Below are 22,891 nucleotides of genomic sequence, written 5' to 3' on the forward strand. Positions count from 1 at the left end.
ATACAAAAAAGAGTTAAATCATATTTTACGTCCCTAACTTTTAATATTTTCTAGAAAAAATGTCTTTGATTTTTGTTTTTATTTTAAAAAAAATAATTTTCAGCGGTTTTAAAAACAAGATCATGTTAGATAAATTTGGTGATAGAATAATGAGTCACCTTTCCAAATTATTTGAAGAAATGACGTCGTTTTATTGGTGAAGTTGGAAAAAGGTTTGCACCTATGAGTGCTAAAACTTATAAAATTTTGAATAGAAAATAAAAATTTCGATATTCTTTTGAAAAACGACCTAGAGACATGTGGATGGAGAAATGAAGTCAATTAAATTGCTCTTGTTTAATAAGAGTAAAATTACTCAATTTCTTAATATTTGCTTCGTCCCACGAAAAGTATAGTTTTTTTTGTCATTTTAATTCATCGATAATGAGTGTGGTATTTTTATTTTGATATATTTTTAACTTTATTTACACTCAATATCTACAAAAAAAATCATTTAATAAATCATTTAAAAATTATTTGACAAATCAACTTTGATAAATCTTTTTTCTACTTTATAAATATCTCTCAACTAAATGCTGTACATATCAAATACTCTCAAATAAATAAACCATAAAGAATACATATGAGCATCAATTATTAACCATATATCACGTGAGCTATAGTGATCAAAATATTTGGCTTCTCTATCAATCGATGAATGAAAATCAGACAGAGAAACACATAATTCAAGAAAATATGTCTAATAATTGGGCCCACAAAATGCCTTTTTGTACGAATTGAAGTGAAGTGTCCAAAATAAGTTCACATGTTGCATTTTTGGGTGGTGGTGTAAGTTTTGTGTCATAACCTAATCTCAATGATAAAACTTTATTGAACCTTTTTGTAGAAATTTTTTCACATCAGCAGAAAAATTGAAGGTGACATTATTGTCACGGATGCATGAAAAAGAGGGTGAGGATTCTTGTGAAAATTACATCTCATTCACATGTGACCCATCTTAATTTTCTTGATTCTTCTTGTTGGCTTCTACTATTGTTTTCATCTACTTCTCTAGTGGTATCCACCGCCTCTCTCTCTCTCTCTCTCTCTCTCTCTCTCTCTCAAGTCGAGGTGGCAAAATGGACGGGCCGACTTGGCGCTTATGGGCTTCTGAAATTTTACCGAGCCTCGTTGGGGTAATCGGGGCATCGAGTCTTATGGGCTTTTGAAATTTTATCGATCTAATGATTGAAGGGGAAACGTCTTTACCAATTGAGTTGCTCTTCATTTGTCCACTGGTGCTTTTACTTATACAATAAGATTTTAACCATTACACTATAAACAATGGTGTACATAGTTAAAAGATAGAATAAAATAATACTATATGTTATTAATAAATATCGGGTGGGCTTTTTATCATGAAAATCTCAGGCTTTTAGTCTGAAAGCCCGGTCGACCGAGCTCGATGGGATATTTGAGCAACTTTTCATGTCTGATTTGTGGTGAAAGAATAATACTCCATCCGTCGACGCACTTCACTTGGCTTAGTTTTTTTTTTTTTTTGAGTCGTCCCACTTTATACTACAATCTTACTCTTTTTAATAATTGTGCCGAAAAGAACTAGTTCAAGTGAGGTGGGACAGATGAAGTATTTAAAATTTAGAATTTCACTACAATTTCTATTAACAGATAAACCTTTATTAGAAATATTTTTTGAGTATTTTTTAGAGTTGATGAGGGGTTAGGATATAGAAGTACAAGAGATAACAATATTTTTCTAAATTATCAAAGAGTATAAAATTGTCTGAAAATGAAAATGATAAAAATGGGTCAAAAATGTGTAACAGTTAAAATAAAAATAAAAATAAAAAGGAATATAGGTGTAGTGAATGAGCTATTAATTTTTATTCTAATAGTGATGCATATTAGGAAAATGCCTAAGAATAATGATTTAGCAATCATTCTCACTTGAGTTATAGTATATGCCTTAGTTATTAAAAAAGATTGTAAAAATAATTATTCTTGGATTGGGCCTTTGTGCTGCATGGTGTGGGTCATGTTTGTTGTTAAATTTTATGGGCTTAATAATGGGCTTAATCTGATTTATACCAGTCCAGTGGGCCCAACTTAGTTCAGAATCTGGGCTTTAACTCCTTTTGTATTTTGAATTGTTTCTCAACTTTTTTGTTTTGCAAAAATTGAAATATTGGTTAAACTCCACTATTTCATCAATATATTTATTTGTGCTGGGTTCCTAAATTACATAATTCTCAATAATGTTTCTTTTAAGGAATAAAAATACCCACAAACCATCAAAAGCTTGATGGACTAATAATGGGTCAAACATGTGAAAACCAATTTTAATTAGTGTTAAGGGACAAAGTTTAGTTCACTTTTTGCCCAACAAAGTGTATTTGGCATTGATACAAAGTGAATCAATTAAAATAAATTAGAGTTAATATTAAAAAAGGGTCCGAACTTTGACCTTATGGTTAATATTTAGTTCGAATTTATAAAAATTACAAATATAACACGAAAGCCTGAGTTAGTCAAAATTGCAGCCAATTGACGCCGAGAACTAACGTGGAAATTTAGAAAAATAAAAAAGAAATACATCATATTTTTTTTTATCTCTGCATCAACTCATAAACGTCAGATTTTTACATCAGATTAAAATTTGAACTATTAAGTGAAGTTGTGACGTGTGATAACTGATATGAAAAAAAAAAGAAAAAAAGTGACCTCTTGCGTGGCCGGATTCGCCCATAACTCAATAAAAGCATATGCTTGAAAATATAAGTTACTATATGTTTAATATAAATTATATACAAATAATAATAATAATAATAATAATAATAATAATAATAATAATAATAATAATAATAATAATAATAATGAAACTATATATTTGGGTGGCAAGTCCTCGTCAACAACTTGCTCTTTCCATTTATTTGTCTTGTCTCACCAAACTCCAAATTTTCCTTAGGTGCTCTTCAACTTGGATTTTTATTCTCTTAATCCACTTCAATTTTTATCTCAATTACTTGGTTTCGTAACTTTTAATAACATTAATTAACAAAGAACGAGCCGCAGAAGTCTAATTCAAGCGATAAAATTATTGCGCCAAAATCTCTCTTTACAAGAGATTATTGGTTTAACTCACACTGACATCGTGTGAATTATACTTTTCTATATATCATGTATAAAAAAAATGAAGAAGCTTTATTAATTATATCATTATATGAACTATGAAATATATGAAGATATGCAGTGTTTCTTTTCTTATACTTGAAGTCATTAACTACACGCATATTTGAATTTTGTTTATATATATATAGCCTATTAATTACTTTAGGTGACTTACATATTGTAGTCGGTAGACTAATGAAAATTTGTTTCATTAATTTACTCACGTTTATAACCTTATTTAATGTGGAGAAATGTATACGTGAGAACAAATATTAAATAAATATCCCTCACCTACACTAGATGAGCCTTCCCACAAATAGAATTTTCCCACAAAACTCACGGTAAGCTTCACGCAGCTGCAAGATTTGTATATTTCATTGAAAAATTAAATATTTTGCGAAATTGCAAAACGTTGAACATATCAATAATTTTGACAAACATGTCTATAATTTTACTGAACAAGTATATTAGTTTTGGAGTTTGAATCCTGGAGTGCGAGATTTTTAATAAATACGTATGTTCATCAAAATTATTGACATGTTCATCTAAACTATTGATTTGTTCAACATATCGTAATTTCGCAAAATATTTATTTTCTATATAAGTTGTTTTTGTTTGTTTGTTTTTATTTTATTTTATTTTTGTTTTTGTGTTTTTTGTTTTTGTTTTTTTTTTCTTTGTTTTTGTTTTTGTTTTTTTTTGTTTTTTTTTTCCTGGTGCGCGCGTGTGTTGGTTTAGCGGTAGATGGTTAATGTCCAATGCCTGAGGTTCTGAATTCAAGTCCACCAACCACCATCGTGCGATGTTTAAATTTTTTTTATTTATATATTTATGTAATTTATCAGAAAAAAAAAGATTTATATTTTTTGCAATTATCATGCCACCTTTCCAATAATTATATTTATGGATGACAATAATTATGCTAAACGATTTCTTATTTTGGTTATTTTTTTTTCTAAGTTTGCATACGATGAATATTTCAGCGCTTATTCCTCAATCGCGAACTCACATCTCGAAGCCTTAATTGTACAAATCTACAACTCGAATCCCTAAATAGATCTGAATAGTGAATCGGCGGCCTTAAAACGTGAACTACATCATTGAATCATAACCTCATCGCTCTCTAAATCCTAAATTGAGAATATAAAACTTTGATATCTATTTTATGATGTAACTATAATGTTTCATTACTACTCCAACTATATCGTTTAGGAAAACTTCCTTATAAGCCACGTAACCAGTTTCGACTTCCACCTCAGTATTCATTCGCTGGAAGTAGAGAGAAAAAATCATGATAAGCCACGTAACTACAGAGTTTCACTACTACTCTAAGTCTCCAACTATATCGTTTACGAAAACTTCCTGATAAGCCACGTAACCAATTTCGACTTCCACCTCAATATTCATTCGTTGAAAGTGTTCGCCATGCGCAAAATTAAAGAGAAAAAAATCATGTAAAATCATAAATGTGTGAGAATGCGCGCATTAATGACGCACATTAACGCTGAAAGTGATATTTACCCTTTAAATAATATTCGATTGATAGAATTAAATAGGATATCGACTCATGATAAGCTGTTCGGTTGAATAAACAAGTCATGCTATTTAATTTTAACATTGAAATCTTGACATTTCACCTATGACAAAATTAATTTAGAGAACAATCTCAACTTCGTAAGTTAATTCAATCTCGAATCAATTCAATCTCGAGCCATCGAATCTCACCTTAATCTATTGTTTACTCTTTTGCCGTGCGATATATAGCAAGCTCGCCCTCTCTCTCTCTCTCTCTCTCTCTCTCTTCTGTAAGTCAGCAGAGAGAAGCCACGAGTTGCTGAGTCAGTAATGTTTGAAAGAGATTCGGTAGTGGCGCCAACCTGTGCTGAGCAATTTGTCCTTATCCTTTCCCACCAACAACGCATCTCGCATTTCCTTATAAACCTACCACGAAACCAATGCACCCAACTCCACTCCACCGTCGTCTCCTCAATTTCACTCTGCAGAAATGGTGAGAGTTGGGGTTTCCGACAATTCCAGATTGATTTGCGCCGCATTGCCTCCTGATCAATCCGTCGACCAATTGCTCAATGGCATGCATCAGGCCATGGCTCAGGGCGCGGACCTCGTCCAAATCGCCCTCGATTGCGTCTCCGATTCCGATCTCACAATCCTGCTCCGCAACAACCCCATTCCCGTCGTCCTTGTTTCCCGGTAAATATTTCCAACTCTGTGTTTATTGGTATCAGCTTTGGAATTAATGTTTGCATTAATTAGTTTTAGCCTTTTTTTATGAACTGATAATTAATTAATTAATTAATTATCAGTTTTTAAATGTGTTTATTGGTATAGTGCTCTTTTGATTTTTTCTCACAAAATTTGCTGGAGCTGCCAATATGTTTATTGGTATAATGGATTAATGGTATCAGTTTTGAAATTAATGTGACTTTATTTTCTCGTTTTGATTTGCATTAATTATTTTTAGCCCTTTTTTATGAACTGATAATTAATTAATTATCAGTTTTGAAATGTGTTTATTGGTATAATGCTCTTTTGATTTTTCTCACGAAATTTGCTGGAGCTGCCAATATGGTTAGATAGGTCGATGGTCAAAATGACACAATATTAAATAAAAAAATTTAATAGAAATTATTATTATTATTATTATTATTATTATTATTATTATTATTATTATAAACTAACAATATTAAATAAAAAAATTTAAAGGCTGTCTCACTGAGGATTCGAACCTAAGACCTTTGACCTTAGACATTAAACCCTTCATCGACAATTATTCTATCCTTGGCTTATAGTGTTGATATGCGTATGCCATGGAAAACCCATGTCAATTTCAATTTGATTGAAATTGTTTGTCATGGAAAAAATATATGATTAAAAGAAAAAAAAAAGTTACAAAAAAATTAAAAAAAATATTGAAAATTTGTGTATTCAAATGCCAATAACTCTTTTTTGATCTATTTTTCTGATAAATTGATTTGTCTTGAAGAAGTTTGAATGTTTGGTGCAAGATGCACATGCCTCCTACCATTTTTCAAAGAGGATTAATAATTATTCCCCGTTTCCGCATTTCAACTTAACGGTAAAAAGAGAAACGTCTTACCAACTAAGTTGTACTTTGTTATCAGTCGTACGTATATTATTATAAGTTAGGAAAGCATCATGCCATCATCCAATATAGAAAATTGATAAAAAGGAGGAAAAAAAAAACTCGTTTCACCTTGCATTGTGTTAGGTTGGCTTAGTCTGGCTGCACCAACTTGAAATATTAAAAAAAAAAAAAATGACCCATTTTCTAATAGTCAAAGTATACCAAACTGAGTTGGTTGGTTGGTCGAAATATATATTGCGTTGCTCTAAACAAGACGAAGGGGCACTTAGTTGCTGACGAGGAGGTGTCTAGTCAGCATGAAAAGGTGGCTGCTGGTTGAATAGCTAAACATTAAATTTTCTGTTCTACAATTTACTGTGTTTCATCGAGTCGAGTCCCATTTTTAATTTATTTATAATTTTTAATTCTATTATTTTAGTATAATTTCAAGATAGTAGTTAACTAACGTTAACTCATCCAATTAAAAATTATGATTTTTTTTGTATTTATTTAAATTAAAAATTGATTATTTGAGTTAATTAATCCAAAGTTAGTGTATAGTATAATTTTTTTTAGTAATTCTTAGTGATAATTAATTAGAGTTTGTATATAATAATATTTTTTAATTTATAATAAATAATTATAAAATAATGGAAAAGTATGGCCATTTATAATGGTATTAATTGTTTTATGTAGTGTTGGATGATGGAATTTTTTTTCATTAATTAAGCTGCTAGCCTTTAAGAAGTTGTGCAAAAGAAAAGAAGAATGGTGTGGGCCTTCAATAAAGTCAATATTTGATAACTGGGTTTGGTGTTGCAGGCCAAAATGGGAAGGTCGTGTATGCAAAAGTCACCTACAATCTCTTCTTTTGGCCAAAGATTTAGGTGCTGATTACATTGACTTGGAACTCAAGGTAGGAGTTGGTTGCTAATAAAATTCAAGCTATTTTGCATATACAAAACAAAATTTGAAAACAATGAGTCATGATTTTTGTTTGTAATCAATCTTATTCAATGGTGGAGCCATGTTTTTAGTTTGGGGTGGACTGTGCGTAAATAGTAAAAGAAATGATGACAACTAAATTCTTTTACATATTTTTAAATCAATGCCGTTTCAAATCATCCCTTTTTCTTTTTACCTCATTCCCAAATTAGATTAACATGATGTTATTTCTCTATTATATATTTTACACTCTTATAAAAATATCTTGAACCAAAACATTTTTTTTAGAAAATGGAGGTTCGAAGGTCAAATTCGTATATTATTGATTATACTACTATAGAAAAATGTATTTTTAAATATTTACAAATGATTTATTTATAAGGTTGAATCAAATTTATAGGGATAAATTATCAATCTTAATATGATTACAAGTAACCAAAAAAAAAAAAAAATGGGGGTGGGCTTCTAAGCAAGCTCTCACTGGGCATGCATGCATTCGTGTATCCCTTGTTTCTATTGTTTTGAATGTATTCATCATCAATAGAGATTATCTATGAATCTGACTTTGATACCATTGTTAAACAGGCAGCATCTGCTCTCATAAAAGAAGATAAATTCCATCAGCTTAAAAGTAGTAAAATTATAGTCTCTACCTACCTGGACAGCTTCACTGCTCTATTGGAAGATCCCAGCCTTCTTGTTGCAGAGATGAAATCCACTGAGGCTGATGTCATTAAGTTTGTTTGGGAAGCAGCCAATATCACAGAAGTAGCTACTGCTTTTGACCTCCTCTCAAATAGCCAGGTGAGGTTTCTTCTTCTTCTTCTTCTTCTTCTTCTTCGTCTTCCTTAAACGAGTAAGGAGATATAATTGGTAGTGGAAAATGAAGTTTCTTTTTAACTCCTAGCAGGTACCCATGATAGCTCACTGTACAGGAGAAAGAGGTCTTATTAGTCAGCTGCTGAGTTTTAAGTTTGGTGGTCTTTTCGCGTATGGATCAATCGAAGGAAACACGGTTCCTGGTCTCCCCAGTGTAGCTATCCTCAGACAAGCCTATGGATTGAAGAACATCAATAAGGGTACTCAAGTTTTTGGGCTTATCTCAAAACCAGTAAGTCACAGCAAGGGCCCTCTATTGCACAATCCCACGTTTAGACATGCCGGTTACAATGGAATATATGTCCCAATGTTTGTGGATAATCTAAAGGAATTTTTCAGTGTCTACACCAGTCCTGATTTTGCTGGTTTCAGGTTACCTTTTCGCGCTTACTATTCTCTCTTTTGTTCATGCTGAAAAGAGATATTTGAATGCATCTGACAATGATAAGATGGTGGTGATGTTGATGGAGAGAGGCTGAGGGACTTTGTTGTTTCATTTTTTATCTCTTTTCAAGTAACAAAAACTCTGATAATTTACATTGTTTTCTGGCTTAAATTTTCAGTGTTGGGATCCCATACAAGGAAGCTGTAATAGATTTCTGCGATGAAGTCCATCCAGTTGCTCAGGTTGCTCTAAATTTCAATGACAGATTTAATCAAGCTGTACAAATGTGATAGTCCTCATAGTGATGGAATTGTCTTATCATCAGTCGATTGGCGCTGTTAACACTGTCGTAAGGAGGCGTGATGATGGGAAGCTCGTCGGCTACAACACAGATTGTGAGGCTGCTATAGTAGCAATGGAAGATGCTTTAAAGGTACACTTGGAATCACTCAATCCTTGATCTTGAACTAGTCTGTTATAAGCTGCAAAGATTGCCTTAGATGATGTCGTTTACGGCCTCCAACAGTCGACAGACGGGCTGAATGGGAAGCAGTTCGTTCTGGTGGGAGCCGGGGGTGCAGGAAGAGCGCTGGCGTTTGGAGCTAAGATAAGGGGTGCTAGGGTGGTTATCTTTGACATTGATTTAGGTAGAAAAATACTTAAAAACACCATTAGTTGCAGCAGTGGCATTGTGGACTTGTTTAGCTAACTGTATATAGTCTTCTTGAAATGTGAAGGAAGGGCAAAGTCTCTGGCTGCTGCAGTGTCGGCGGAGGCTCTCCCGTTCGATGACTTGCTCGCCTTCCGGCCTGAGAAAGATGCAATCCTTGCGAACGCAACGCCTTTAGGCATGCATCCACACGTGGAGCGCCGGATTCCTGTGCTGCCGGAAACCTTGAGGGATTACAAGCTCGTCTTCGATGCAGTGTACAACCCGAGGAAGACGAGGCTGTTGAAAGAAGCCGAGGCCGCCGGAGCCATCGTTGTTAGTGGAGTTGAAATGTTTCTCCGGCAGGCTGCTGCACAGTTCAGTCTCTTCACAGGCAATAAAGGTTTGTTGAAACATGTTTAATTCTTGGGTTAATAGTGTTTTATGTCACGAACTTTCAACGTTTTTTATAAAATGTCTCCAACTTTTGTTTTCTCCTAAAAAACTCCGAACTTTCAGCATTTTTCCATAAAATGTCCTTGTATATGAAATTCGCTAACAAAATCATGACTTATCTCGTTGGATGGAATATTTTGGAGACCGTCATTATTGGAAAACCATGTTAGGAACCACCATTGATGGAAAATGCTGAAAGTTCATTATTTTTTTGTTATCTTTCCGTCACCGAATTTTGTGTAGCGGAATATTTTATGAAAAATATTGAAAATTCAGAATTTTATAGGAGAAAAAGAAAAGTTCGTACATTTTATGAAAAACGCTGAAAGTTCAGTACATAAAAAAACACTATTACCTCTTAACTCTTCATCAAATTTTTGAAGCATAGCATCTTATAAATTTGTTTGTAATTCTGTTTTGCAGCACCAGAAGACTTCATGAGAGGAATTATTATGGAAAAATTCTGAAACTAAATGGATTGAAGCAACTTCTAATTTAGAAGGTTTCTACTCATATATAAGAAAAAAAAAATGAGAAAAAAAGAAACATTAATTTTAAAAAGGTGAAATGTTGATGTTGTATTTTAAGCTCTGTTTCTGGAATTAGTGATTTATGTAATTTATTTATGTAACTCCTCGGTGGCATGCAGTCATGAGGAGAACATTATTTTATAGTAATCAATAATTTGGCAAAATGTCTCAATTTTTTTTATTACGTCAGTATATACGCAAATATATATACAATATTATTCAAATCTCATGATAATATGAATTCATTTTCAATCTTATATCATAAAAATCTACAATGTATTCATTATTTTATTAAATTCATTTTTCTTATAAATAAATAAATGAATTGAAAGACCTCGTTACGATGGACTCGAACCTAATTCATTTAGTATTGGGAATTAACCTTTACACCCTAAGGTTTGTCAAATTAGGAGGTCCATGATGAAAAGATGATTTAATACAAAACTTTCATTTCTTCTATGAGTGAAAAATGATGGAATTAAATCACATATCAAACACAGGCAAGAACAGAGAAAAGTTCACCTACTGTTTTGTGCCGGAAATATACAACAAAAAACTAAACAAGGAATGGGCATTACGCCGTCGTGGCCACAGAAGGAGAGGGTGTGTACCAGCCATGGTGGATCTCGACCGCCTTCTTCCTTCGTGCAAGCCGGGACTTTCTCCTTGCCCCAGTATTCCGGTGGAGCGTTCCTGCTTTCACAGCTTTATCAATTGCTGAGTATGCTTCCGCGATCATCTTCTCGACTGGAAGAATTTCCTCAGACTCTACCCCTTGCTTCTTTACTAGAACTTCAAGAGCTTCAAGAACCTGAACCAAATAATAGGATGTGCATCAGCAACATCAACATCAACATCAACATCACAGGCAAATGCACCAAAACTAACTAATGCAATTTATTGCAGAAATATACACAATCTCGACGTATTACTCAGTGTGCTTTCTTTGGTTGATAAATTTATCATGGAAAAGGGAGGGATAACGAAAATTTCTTCCTTCCAATGTCTATTTTCTTTTTCCTCATTTGCTACAAACGAGAATTTTACCATTCCTTCTTTTCACTCCAAGAATCGGTGAGATAATATTAATATTATCCCTCCATGAAATGAAAAGGAGGTGAAATTCTCATGAGGGAAATTTATCAACCAAAGAGAACACACCCTTAGTGATAGTTCTTTACATGTAAGAGATATGATAGTAACAACATTGTCTTCTCCAGCAATACTTTAGAGTTTTTGATCCTCTAACAATACATAATAACCATCCTAACTACCAAAACCATACCACGAAACGAAAACGATTCAACTTAATTACTGTTAGAGTGCTTAAGAATCATATATAGATTCAGAAAACAGTTTCAATGCATAGCCTTACCAATTGCTGTGAATTCAATTCATGAGACCACATATAAGCATATTCCCCTAATCAATGCCCCAACTTCAGTTGCAATAGATAGTTCTGAAGCATAGATCACATTACATTCTTATTGAACTAAGATTCAAATTTTCAACCATCTCAAGGTTAGAAGACTATATCCTAAATTTAGTCCAAATTACTTGAAGAAACTCATTAATAAATCCCAAAATCTGCAAAATCCACCAAAGCAAATTGAGAGAATTTACCAGACATCCTCATCTTCCATTTGAACAATGCAATTCGAAATTGAAAGCCTAAATTCATGAATTGGGAAAGTGTAACCTAACCTTCTTCATCCTAGTCCTAACTTCGGACTTCTTGGCCTTGTGGTAAATCCGCCTCTTCTCCGCTTGGCGAGCCCTCTTTGCCGCTGAATCCGCCTTCTTCGTCCCCACTTCGCACACAATCGAGCGCCGGTTAGAGCTCAATTGCACCGGGCAGACCGACACCAGACCTGGAATTTCCAATTTAATCAAAAGAAAAAAAGAAATCAAAATTCATCACAGCTAGCATTCAGAGGAAACACGAATTTGAGCGTCATTGTTGTGCTTCACTTCTCACCTCTTGAGAAAAGACTGACGGTGGAAGTGTTGGACGAAAAGCTGAGCGGCTTGAATGCGGCATTGGGCGCGCTAGAGAGAGAAAGCGTATTCAGCTTGGCCGTGAGTCCGTAACAATGCGCCATTGCTGCAGCCATTTTCTCGATTGTGCGTGTGAAGATGATGCTTTGGTTGAGGAAACCTTATCCAAGGCTAACACTTGATTTCTTCTTCTTCTTCTTCTTTGTGAATATATGGCGAAAAAGCGTTGCGGAGGTACTAGCATTTTCAGAAGCGTGTTTAAGCAAACCTTTGATATTATTATTATTATTATTATTATTATTATTATTATTATTATTATTATTATTATTATCTATTTATAATTTCCACCAAAATATCTTTATTTTTCTTTCAAATCTTTCTATTTATCTTGAAAGGTTTTTTGGTAGTACTAATTTTCATTTGACAACAGTAATTTTTTTAGGCGTTAATTGACTGTAAATCCACAAATTATTAGTGAATTTTAGTATTTTTATTTTCAACTATACAAAATTGTAATATAAATACATAAATTTTAGTCCATTACAAAATTTTACCCTGAATTTTAATTTCGTCCAAATCTATACTAAAGATGATACAATATATACACATTACACAAACACACACACACACACACACATATATATATATATATATATATATTATATCTAATGAATATATAGTTTAATTTTATAATTTTTATTTTGATAAAATGATAACAAATACAACCTAGCAACAATTCTCCTATAATAGATGATCAAGGATCATGAAATTTTAAATATTTTTTATGCATTAAATGAATAAATTAATTCGATCAAATTCGACTAACAAACGATTAAACTTTCCAACCGAAACTATAAATGATTTTGTCATTTAAAAATGGTACTATTATAAGTCATATTTAAGAGATAAAAATTAATTAATAATATAAATTATAGTGCCATAATTATATTATAATTAATTTGGTGCAATTATAATATATACACAACTATAATGGTTTGATATTTTTTTTTATCTTCATTAACATTTTACAACTTTTTATTTATATTTGTTAATGAAAATATTAATTTATTTATTATGGAGCTTAATAATAGTAATAATAATGTGTAATGCCAATTTTCATTACCAAATTATTTAATAACTATAATTATCATTATACTTTATACAAAATTGAAAATGTACGTTTCAAATTCAAGATTTTATTGACCAATTGACGTGGATCATTTTATTTTATTTTATTATTTAAAACATCATTTATTTATATTTTAATTTTATTTAATTTTTTTTAGTATTTTAACATATCATTAGTTTATAGTAAAACCCCAATTCTAATAGTGAAGCTAAACCCTCCCTAAATCTCCAAAACCCTAGCAAAACATCCACTTTCTCAATGGCGAGATCTCTGACGCAGGTACTCTTGATTACAGCTAATCTATCTTGTTCTTGCAATTTTTATTGTATTTCTAGTTTTTAATTTTCCATTATTTTTTTCCGAGTCCAGTCATGGCGCCGAATTCTGACATATCAGACGCCGTCGCGGTGGTGCTTTGAACAATCATCGGAGCCTTCTCATTTTCTGCTGAAATCACTACCAGTGCGTATCATCAATTCCCTGTGCTTTCTGTCATTTTCCTGCTAACTGCATTCACTGAATTGTTTGGATTGGCTTGTTTTGAAGCTAGCGATCACAGCACCACCTTCACGATTCCATTTCATTTCTAGTAGAAACCCTCAAAAAATTGTTTGTTTTAGTTTCTAAAGGTCTGTATAATGTGGCTAATATCATATTGAGATGGGAAGATTTCTGTCTAAAATTTATATGAAGTGGATCAAATAGGAACCAATTCCTAGTATGGGAACTAGGAATGTCTCAAACATTGAATAGTGCATTGTAGTTCAACAAAATACAGCGGTTTTAGTAAAAAAACAAATTTCCAGGCATTGTGTTTTGATAAAACTGTAGTAGTGATAACATGAAACGTCAATATCAGAATCATAGTGCATTTTTGCAGAAACGTAACACTGATATTCCTGATATTGTCCAGTATACTGCTATTTTCTAACTCTAAAAAAGTGTATACTGATTTGTTGTTAGCTTCTTTGACATCTCACTGTTATTAACATTTACACAAACTAGCAATGTTTTATTTTCTTATGGCATTATGATTTAAGTAATATCAGAAATGCATATAATTTTTTGTTAGCTTCTTTGTCATAGCATTGTTATTGGCATTTATTTGCACTACACATCACACAAACTAGCAATGTTTTATTTTCTATAGCATTACGATCGAACCAATATCAGAAATGTATATAAAAATTGCAATGAAATGTGATGGTCATATAAATATTTTCCATATCTACTGTTACATTCTAATATTTTCCATAAATATTATTAACATATATGTGCATTGCAGATCACACAACCAGCAAAGGTTTGTTTTATCTAGCCCTTTGATTAAACATATGGAGTATTTGTAATGCATCTAAAAGAAACAAAAATAATTCAAGAGTATATGTATGTAGAGTCTCTGGGACCTATACTTCTCTTTATTTTCTTATTTGGATTTAACTAGTTGGTGTTGAAAGGTTACAATTTGAAATATGAAACGCGTAACTGATCTCCGGTACCTTTTGACTGCTCGTGCTTTATGTTTTGGTTCATTTAGAAGCATCATCATCCCAATTCTCAATGCCTTCACTGATTATGGTTGACCTAGATATTTTTTGCCTCATCCTCCTCCTTTTTTTGTATCTAGTCTTTCCTATTTCTTTAATTCTGTATTTATCTATAATTTCATTTTGTTGTCTTAGGAGGTCAAGTCCCCAGGCATCAGCGGTGTCAGGTTCATTAGTGCACAAGCAACAGCAAGTAATCCTGCTCAAACTCGACAATCGGTATGTTATTAGTGTATGAGCTTTCTGGTAGGATGGATAAGAGAGTGAATTTTATAAGTGACAAAATTTCATGATGGATGTCCTTGAAGAATTGACATGAAACTGACATGCATCTCTCCAAAAGAAAATTCGAACTTGCAAACATCTATTTTCAATGAAAGTGGTCCTAGTTACACTGAACTGCCTCATGCAGGATCTGGTGTACAATGTTGTCCACTGTTTTGCAGTTGAGTTCAACATGAAGACCAGACACATGTTGATAGTGGAATTTAAAAGAATAGTGGAACCCTACATGGATATGACTGACTATGATTAGGGTTATTCAGAAGTTCTCCATTCTCTTCAAAAGTCTTAGAACAAACAATGGGGAATGTGATAATTGGAAGAAACCTGATATTGTTGAGAACCTGGATAATTAATAACTCTGCTTGTCCTACTTCTGGGTTGCAACCACAATACTCCCTTCTGGAGTCTATTAATTTGCTTGACGTGTAAACATTATACCTTCTCGTGGGCAATATGGACATATCCTCTGAGATATCTTATCTGGATAGAGAGAGAAAAAAAAGGGGTGGAGGTAAATCTAAACAAAAGAGCTAGGAAATTTAAATTTTCACTCTCTGTGATTGAGAAACCATTTACTGTGAACTAGCATTATTGTATTGACTCTAACGGAGTGGGCCCTGGGGTAGAGTTAATAGCACCTTTTCAAACTAATAGATTTGCATCTGAGGATACCCTACCAAATAAAATGTATCTCAAATAGTAAGGCTTCTCATTCAATTTACTTTAGACTGAAGATGCACATTTCACTACAAGAAAATATGCCGGACACCGACGGAATATTTGATTTTACTACGGAATTTTTTATTTTACTGATGGAATATTTGATTTTATCGACGGAAAATCCCGACCAATTTCTTGTAGTGTTTGAGGCATATAAAAAAATAATACTCCAATTACCAACTTCTTCTATCTAGAAGCTGGGGCCTTGGATTTGTAATCTCAATTTTGTTGCTTTGTTGCTTCGTAACTTTTTTATAGTATATAGTTTGCTTCAGGAAATGAAATACTTATAGAGTATTGTATATAATCATTCTCCAATTCTGATTTTCATCCACACACTCGATGTACAGAAAGTTAAAATGCCACATATATGCTATAATTCATACTCAGTTTTCTTCTTCATTTCCCTGAGTGTATTCGGCCTTTTGATTTGTGAACACAAATAATCATCTATATGCATACCTTTTCAGCCTGAAGCATCTGTTACATAGTATAACAGAACAGTCGCATTGTTAAACTTTTATTCATTGCAGGGGGCTGTTAAATTAGCACTTACTAGCGTTGGAACTGTGTTCGACCCATATTCACCAAGTGAGCCAATCCCATTTTGGCGTAGGTGAGTAGTAGTAGATTAGATGATTGACATATGAAGCCATCTTGATGATTACCATGTCATAACTCATAAGAACTAAATGACTTTAACATATTTGACTCTATTGTGAAGATGCTAGCAGTTCTTCCAGGTACTCATTACGTATCATCGAAACATTGTGTATGAAGAACCGGGGGGGGGGGGGGGGGGGGGCTTGTGTTGTGTACTGCAGAATCCTTTGACAATCTATGTCTTGGAATATTCATTTTCTGTTATTTATTTGTATTATACAATTGTCAAAGATACTTTTATGTATAATAACAAGAGGGGAAGAGGTGCTCTCAGTTTTTGAGAGCCAAGCTATTATCATTTATTAGTTATTTGACTTCAGTGAAGTGATTGTTCTGTAACCGTCTACAATAAATCTTTACATGGCTTAGGGGATGTTTAGCTAAGCTTATTTCAGGGAGATTATAAGCTCCAACAATTTATAAGATGTTTTAAAAGCTTATAAGATGAAATGTCTCAAGAGCTTATAAGTTATCAAAGTGTTTGGATAATAACAACTTGAATTCAGTAAATGCATGCATCTTCAGTTCAACCTGCATTTAAAAAACAATAGCTTATCTCATTTGTACTCTAGATTCATGATTTGGTTGCTTGTCACTGACTTTCGAATGCCCATGACATTACTTCTTGTATTGGGACTCAATGACCTTTAATCTTGTCATCACTAAATTATTAAGTTGTTACCAGATGGTTTACTCGACCGGGTCTGAAAAGAACAAAAGAAGAATTTCTTTCACAGGTACTTCAGTGGGCATCTTTATTTCTTCTAGTGGAACAAAAGAAGTTAATTATGAGAGCCTGATGCTTAAGTGATCTACAGTTTTATATCTTTGGCTATAAATCACTGATTTTCACAGTTGTTAAACCTGGAACTTTAGGTCGTGTTTGGGTTCACATTTTGTACGTAATTTCGGAAATGCTATTGAATATGCACAGTTATTGTTCCCCTTTCTTGAAACGAAAATTACTCTTGGGTTTTTCTTTATCTTTCCTCCTAGCATCATATCCATTCCACCAACGTAATCACCAACCTTAACTATTGCCTGACCACCTTATAGAATCATATAGAATGACACCATCAAATATTCATAAAATCAAATATAATCATTCTCACGAACAATGCTCATGGAATGAATTGTGACTGGTCTGGCAAAGGCCAAGCAAGATGAAAAATGTGCTTCAAGAAAATAGAAAATGATATGGGGCTTGCTGATGTAACAACTTGATTGTAGGCAAGGGTTTCAATGGTTTCCACGAGTTGCTAAATGTTGGTGAATTTGGATAAAAGGAATAGAGTTCTAGAACTGGAAAATTGGTGGTGAACTCATTTAGAGATGGTTGGGAGAGCAAGTGCACAAGTACTCATTATTGAAAGCTTAGGTATGAATATGACTTGGAACCTTGGTGGATTTCCTTTAAATCTGTTCGTCATCAAGTTTGGGAAATAAAAAAAATAGAATTATTGTGTTGGGCATGATTTTGGATTTTTGTTATTATGGAACTTTTAAATTTCCATTTGATTTTCCAGTCAGTAATTTACTTTTATATCTTTAACATTCTTCATCCATGTAATGTTTTTAATTTTGCAGCACACTCCTAATACTAGGACTAAATTGCGAATATCATTTCCACAGTCTTCTGGAAATCTTGGAAATCATTATTTCTCTTCTGGAAATTTAACTCCAAAGCTGGAGAATGGAACAAATAATTTCATCACATAAGTTATTACTGTTGTCAAAGTTCTGCAGCAGATAAAGGCCTTATTAAATTTGTTTATTGAGTTGTTGGTGCTATGGCTTTTTGTTGCAGCTAAAAAGTTTATACGCAATTTCACAAGTGAAGAAGAAATGTGGGCATTCTAAACAGAAGTTTTATGGAGAAGCTGTTCATTTATACCAGCAGGTCCAATCTTGTCAGCTCATGCATATTTCCTTTGTTTTGTTTCTCATTTGTTCTCCATATCTTTTCAGATAAATACCCTAGTGGCCAATGGAGACAAAAAATCATTGAGGAAATGTGTTACGGAGAACATGTATTCTGTATGTTTTACCAGGTTTATTCTAAATATATATTGTGCAGGAGTTGTAGTCTAGCTATGTGCAACTTCTGTGCTTCTGCAGTGTTCATTTATAATCAAAATATCCCACTACTTTTACATGCTAATCCAGCCTTTATAACAGGTCTTCAAGAATGAAATCAAACACAGAGAGACAGTGTGGGATCATATTCACTGGGAACTGATCATGCCAATCGTTAAAATACGAACTCTTCGAGCTCGTCTGGTAAATATCTTAAGAAGATTTAAGACTAGCCTTTTATTCCTTGTGTATGTAGCCTTCTTAAAGTATAAGTTATGGGAAGATGTTCTGAAGTTCCAATCTTGTTGATCTAGGATAGTATATCCATGCATTTTTATTGAGCGAGGACTAAAACTTTGGCTGATGACCACCCTTAGGCTGGTCCTTGTGAGGTCTTCTGAAATTATTTTTTCAGTACTTCATCTCTGTGAGGTTTACATTTTAATTTTTGATTAGTTGGCCAACATTATTATTATTATTATTATTATTATTATTATTATTATTATTATTATTATTATTATTATTATTATTATTATTATTATTTTGTCATTTTATATTAGGAATCTGTACTTTTTACTCTCTGGTGCCTCCTTTCGGTTTGTTATTATTTTGTCAAGGTGGTGACTCTGCATTTAATTGCCTGTGGCTATAGGGGAGGCAAGGCTGACTCTCTTTTAATTCAGTATCTTCTTGTTTTGCAAATTTGCATGTATTAGGGTGTCCAAGTGTGACATCAAGGGTTCTTTCAGTTGAACTGCGTGGATCAATTTATGACTACTTTTAAACTAGCCAACCCTTCATTTTTCATAAGTTAAGAATTATTATTTTTGCAGATTGGTTTAGATAAAAATGATATCGGGAAATCTTTTGCACAAATTACGATCGAGTTTCTCAGTAAACAGGTAATTTGGAAGTTAAGTTTTGCTGATTCTCTGTAGCTTGGTTATTGTTGCTTCTACAGATTTATCTCATATACAAATACAACCAAATCTGCACCTTGATATTATGTTCCTACTGATGGTTGAGTATATCTCTAAGCTTGTTCTGTAGACTTATGCTGTGACTGATTCCGAGTGCTTAATATTCATCTTGATATTCATAAAAGGACAACTGTTCCTCGACTTACTACTGTATGTAGGTCGTTGTATTATTTGCCCTCATGTTTTTATTGTATGTGCTTGAAATCTTTGCAGAAGTTTGAGGCATACGACTCAAATGGAGCTGTTGTTGCTGGTGATAAAAACAAGGAGGTAGGTAACTAAGGGTGGATCCAGCCCTCATATGATAACTCTGTGATTAGGATCTTGCTATCCAAAATTCGTAGCGAAAGTCACAGCAAAAGGCAAATATCCACCGTGCTGACTCACACACTCAATTCTTATTTGTTGATATAATGTATACTGGTGCTATGTTTGTCACTCCAGGTTCTTGTACGCGATATATGGGTCTTCGAGAGATCTCTCTTCCATCACGGATCCTACTGGCGTCTTTGTGGAAGAATCAAGGTGTAATTGTCTGTCCTCCAGCGTCATACCTGCTTCTCAGTTTTGTCAATAAACAAGGATCCCATTTTCTCATCATGGAAGCACTTCGTTCATTTTTCGCGAAATCTTTGAGACAGGTAACCTGCATCTTTTCTTCATCTAGGGAAGCAAATGGCTGCTGGTCCATATGTAAGCTTTGAACTCTCAATTCACTTGATTTATTTGTGCTATATGAACACTTGGGATTTTTTCAAGCATCAATCTATTTAATATATTTTCTTGCACGGGTTCGAGTCCCATAGATTAGTCGCAATGGCTGTTGTAACCCATATTAAAAAAATAAATTGATTTAATAGTTTTTCTTCATGTTTATTCTCTATACAATTCTTTGGAATAAGATCATTTGTGAGAAATCAATGCCACGATCTTGTTATTTTCTCTTTGTATTTTGGTCCTTGCTATTCCTTATTCAGTTTTTCATCTTGTACATATTTTGTCTATGCTAATTTTCATGGTATATCATCTATGTATCATTCTATTTATTTTGTGATGTTAGACAGCCTATTTCTTATCATCTCCTGCTGCAAACTTGTAGGTGACATAAGCAGTAAATGACACAATGACAAGCAGAGCAACCCCCATATTAACCATCAACTGCCTCTCTTCATTGAGCTCGGCTAGGCCTTTCACCGCCTTCGTGAAAGCTCCATGTTCGGCTCCACTCGACTCAATTACTTTTTTCTTTTCTTCTTTACCCTTGTCCCTCGTCACGAGCTCTTTCATTGCTTTTGTGAAACCTTCATGTTCAGCTCCACTCGACTCGATTACTTCCTTTTCTTTTCCTTCTTTACCCTTGTCCTTGGCTCCAAGTCCTTTCACTGCTTTCGTGAAAGCTCCATGTTCAGCTCCACTCGACTCGATTACTTCTTTTGCTTTGTCCTTGGCTGCAAGTGCAAGACCTTTCGTTGCTTTCGTGAAGGCTTCATGTTTAGCTCCACTCGACTCGATTGCTTCTTTTTCTTTTCCTTCTTTACCTGTGTCCTTCGCTGCAAGCCCTTTCATTGCTTTCGTGAAAGCTTCGTGTTCACCTCCGCTCGACTTGATTACTTCCTTTTCTTTTCCTTCTCCTTCTTTACCCTTAGGTGCAAGCCCTTTCATTGCTTTCGTGAAAGCTTCTTGTTCAACTCCACTCGACTCGATTACTTCTTTCCTTTTTCCTTCTTTACCCTTGTCCTTACTTGCAACTACATCATCCGTCTTCAATTTGACCTTCTCATCCTTCTCTTCCTTAGCCACCACCTTCTCGAATTTAGCTTTTGCTTTGTCTCCTTTGGCTTGCTTTGTTCTTGTGGAACTGTGCTCTTGCTTCTCATCTTGATGAGTTTCAACACCTTTTTTTGGGGGCGTTGGCTCATGAGGTTTGTCGATCGTCTTCTTTGGCACTGTGATGGTGAGAGCCCCTTCGATGAATCTAGCTCGAACCGAGTTCATGTCGGAGTTTTCAGGAACCTCAAAATCCTCGAGGAAACGGCTCCATTTGTTGTCTGCCATGAGCCGCTCGCCACGAACCCTAATAATGTTACGAGATTCTGTCGAAACCCTAAGTTGCTCCTTCAAGAAACCTGCACATAAGAACTAGCATGCATGAAAATTTTACATAAAAAAAAAATCATGTCAGACCGTCTCTACGTATAAAACATACCAGGAATGGAAATAATGAGGCTATGGGAATGATCATCGTGTTGCCATTCCGAGTTGGGCTTGAAATCTTCGTACGATGGCGAAACGCCGCCCCTTGCTCCGCCTCTCCCCCTCATCGCCATCCTTAATTATTTGATGGTGAAATGTATGTATGTTTTGTGTGTTGTGATTATTGGCCTATGATCTTAAATTCCATTATATATGAACAAAAACTTGGGAAATCTGAGTAAGAAGGCATGTATATTGAGTTTTGCTATGACGAAGTTATCGAAATTGAGATTGTCCATAGAAATGTATGAGGTATTTCTTGGCTGCAGAGATGAAGCCTAATAAGTTCTTTGTTTGCCTTATACCCTACCCATCATAATCCCCTAATATATTTATTATTTATATAAATATAATGTTTTCATATGAGTTATTTCATATTATAATATAGTTAGTACTTTGATATGGGTTTTCCCGATTATTTCTCATAAAATACTCTGCTAGATGGTAGCTTTATATTTTCGTCAGTTTATATTATTTCAAAATTTATTTGAAGCAGTATATTAATAATATACCTATTTCTTTAACCCTTTTTTATATTTTTAGATTTTTCTACATATTCATTACCATACAGTTTATCCATTACCAATTTTATACCATATTTTTTTTTTAAAAAAAAAGGCAATATAGTGTGCAAGATGTTATATTTCTAGTAAAAATCGGTACTAGTATGAAAATCTTTATATTTGTATTGAAAATTTTTAGTCTGATTTTCTATCTCATGTATGATTGTGCAAGATCACATTTTTTTTTTTATCAAACTATGTCAAATTGGATTAACAATTTGCATAGAGTGACACTTTTGGAAATATTAATTGCACTTTAAGTAAAAGTTAATGTGTATAAATATATAGTCTCAAAACCAGAAAATTCCACCACTTAAAAGATTTATTAACGAGAAGTATTAAGTCGATGTTAATGAGAGCTGTTACAGTTTAATGCTACTCCATTAATTTAAATGTACATAATCATCAATTGCTTAAATTCATCATCACTTATACATAACACGTATTACCAAAATAAATAAATTCATTAATGCATCATAATGATAAGTGAAATGCATTATTTAAGTTTCATTTAGTTGAAATTGAAATTATTCCTTAATTTATATTTTCAAATTTTCGA

The 22,891-nt window shown here is 33.4% G+C and overlaps 4 protein-coding genes across 5 annotated transcripts; 2 read left to right on the plus strand and 2 right to left on the minus strand.

The window, feature by feature from the left end:
* The first annotated feature begins 4,756 nt into the window (after positions 1–4,756).
* LOC131026626 (bifunctional 3-dehydroquinate dehydratase/shikimate dehydrogenase, chloroplastic-like) lies at positions 4,757–10,282 on the plus strand. Of its 2 annotated transcripts, none has more exons than XM_057956541.1 (9): positions 4,757–5,379; positions 7,097–7,190; positions 7,805–8,023; positions 8,127–8,470; positions 8,662–8,725; positions 8,809–8,916; positions 9,010–9,130; positions 9,221–9,535; positions 10,012–10,282. In XM_057956541.1, exons 1-9 carry the CDS (start codon positions 5,174–5,176, stop codon positions 10,053–10,055), a joined length of 1,515 nt encoding a protein of 504 aa, XP_057812524.1. In that variant the 5' UTR covers positions 4,757–5,173; the 3' UTR covers positions 10,056–10,282. The 2 variants fall into 2 exon arrangements, with proteins under 2 accessions (XP_057812524.1, XP_057812525.1); XM_057956542.1 differs by having other exon boundaries at positions 8,130–8,470.
* Positions 10,283–10,550: 268 nt separating this feature from the next.
* Positions 10,551–12,380, minus strand: LOC130984926 (30S ribosomal protein S20, chloroplastic). The gene is made up of 3 exons (XM_057907639.1): positions 12,097–12,380; positions 11,823–11,989; positions 10,551–10,929 (listed from the first exon to the last, which is right to left on the minus strand). Exons 1-3 carry the CDS (start codon positions 12,230–12,232, stop codon positions 10,693–10,695), a joined length of 540 nt encoding a protein of 179 aa, XP_057763622.1. The 5' UTR covers positions 12,233–12,380; the 3' UTR covers positions 10,551–10,692.
* Positions 12,381–13,418: 1,038 nt separating this feature from the next.
* On the plus strand, positions 13,419–20,304 carry LOC130984915 (uncharacterized). Its single transcript, XM_057907615.1, has 11 exons — positions 13,419–13,524; positions 13,615–13,707; positions 14,928–15,011; positions 16,331–16,413; positions 17,146–17,197; positions 18,268–18,360; positions 18,429–18,497; positions 18,639–18,740; positions 19,370–19,438; positions 19,730–19,786; positions 19,961–20,304. The coding sequence occupies exons 1-11, from the start codon at positions 13,504–13,506 to the stop codon at positions 20,045–20,047; spliced, it is 810 nt and encodes a 269-aa protein (XP_057763598.1). The 5' UTR covers positions 13,419–13,503; the 3' UTR covers positions 20,048–20,304.
* LOC131026635 (inactive protein RESTRICTED TEV MOVEMENT 2-like) lies at positions 19,969–22,001 on the minus strand. The gene is made up of 2 exons (XM_057956551.1): positions 21,723–22,001; positions 19,969–21,642 (listed from the first exon to the last, which is right to left on the minus strand). Exons 1-2 carry the CDS (start codon positions 21,841–21,843, stop codon positions 20,582–20,584), a joined length of 1,182 nt encoding a protein of 393 aa, XP_057812534.1. The 5' UTR covers positions 21,844–22,001; the 3' UTR covers positions 19,969–20,581.
* Positions 22,002–22,891: the final 890 nt, after the last annotated feature.

The sequence above is a fragment of the Salvia miltiorrhiza genome, chromosome 5, assembly GCF_028751815.1.
Source record: "Salvia miltiorrhiza cultivar Shanhuang (shh) chromosome 5, IMPLAD_Smil_shh, whole genome shotgun sequence".
NCBI classification, from domain to species: domain Eukaryota; kingdom Viridiplantae; phylum Streptophyta; class Magnoliopsida; order Lamiales; family Lamiaceae; genus Salvia; species Salvia miltiorrhiza.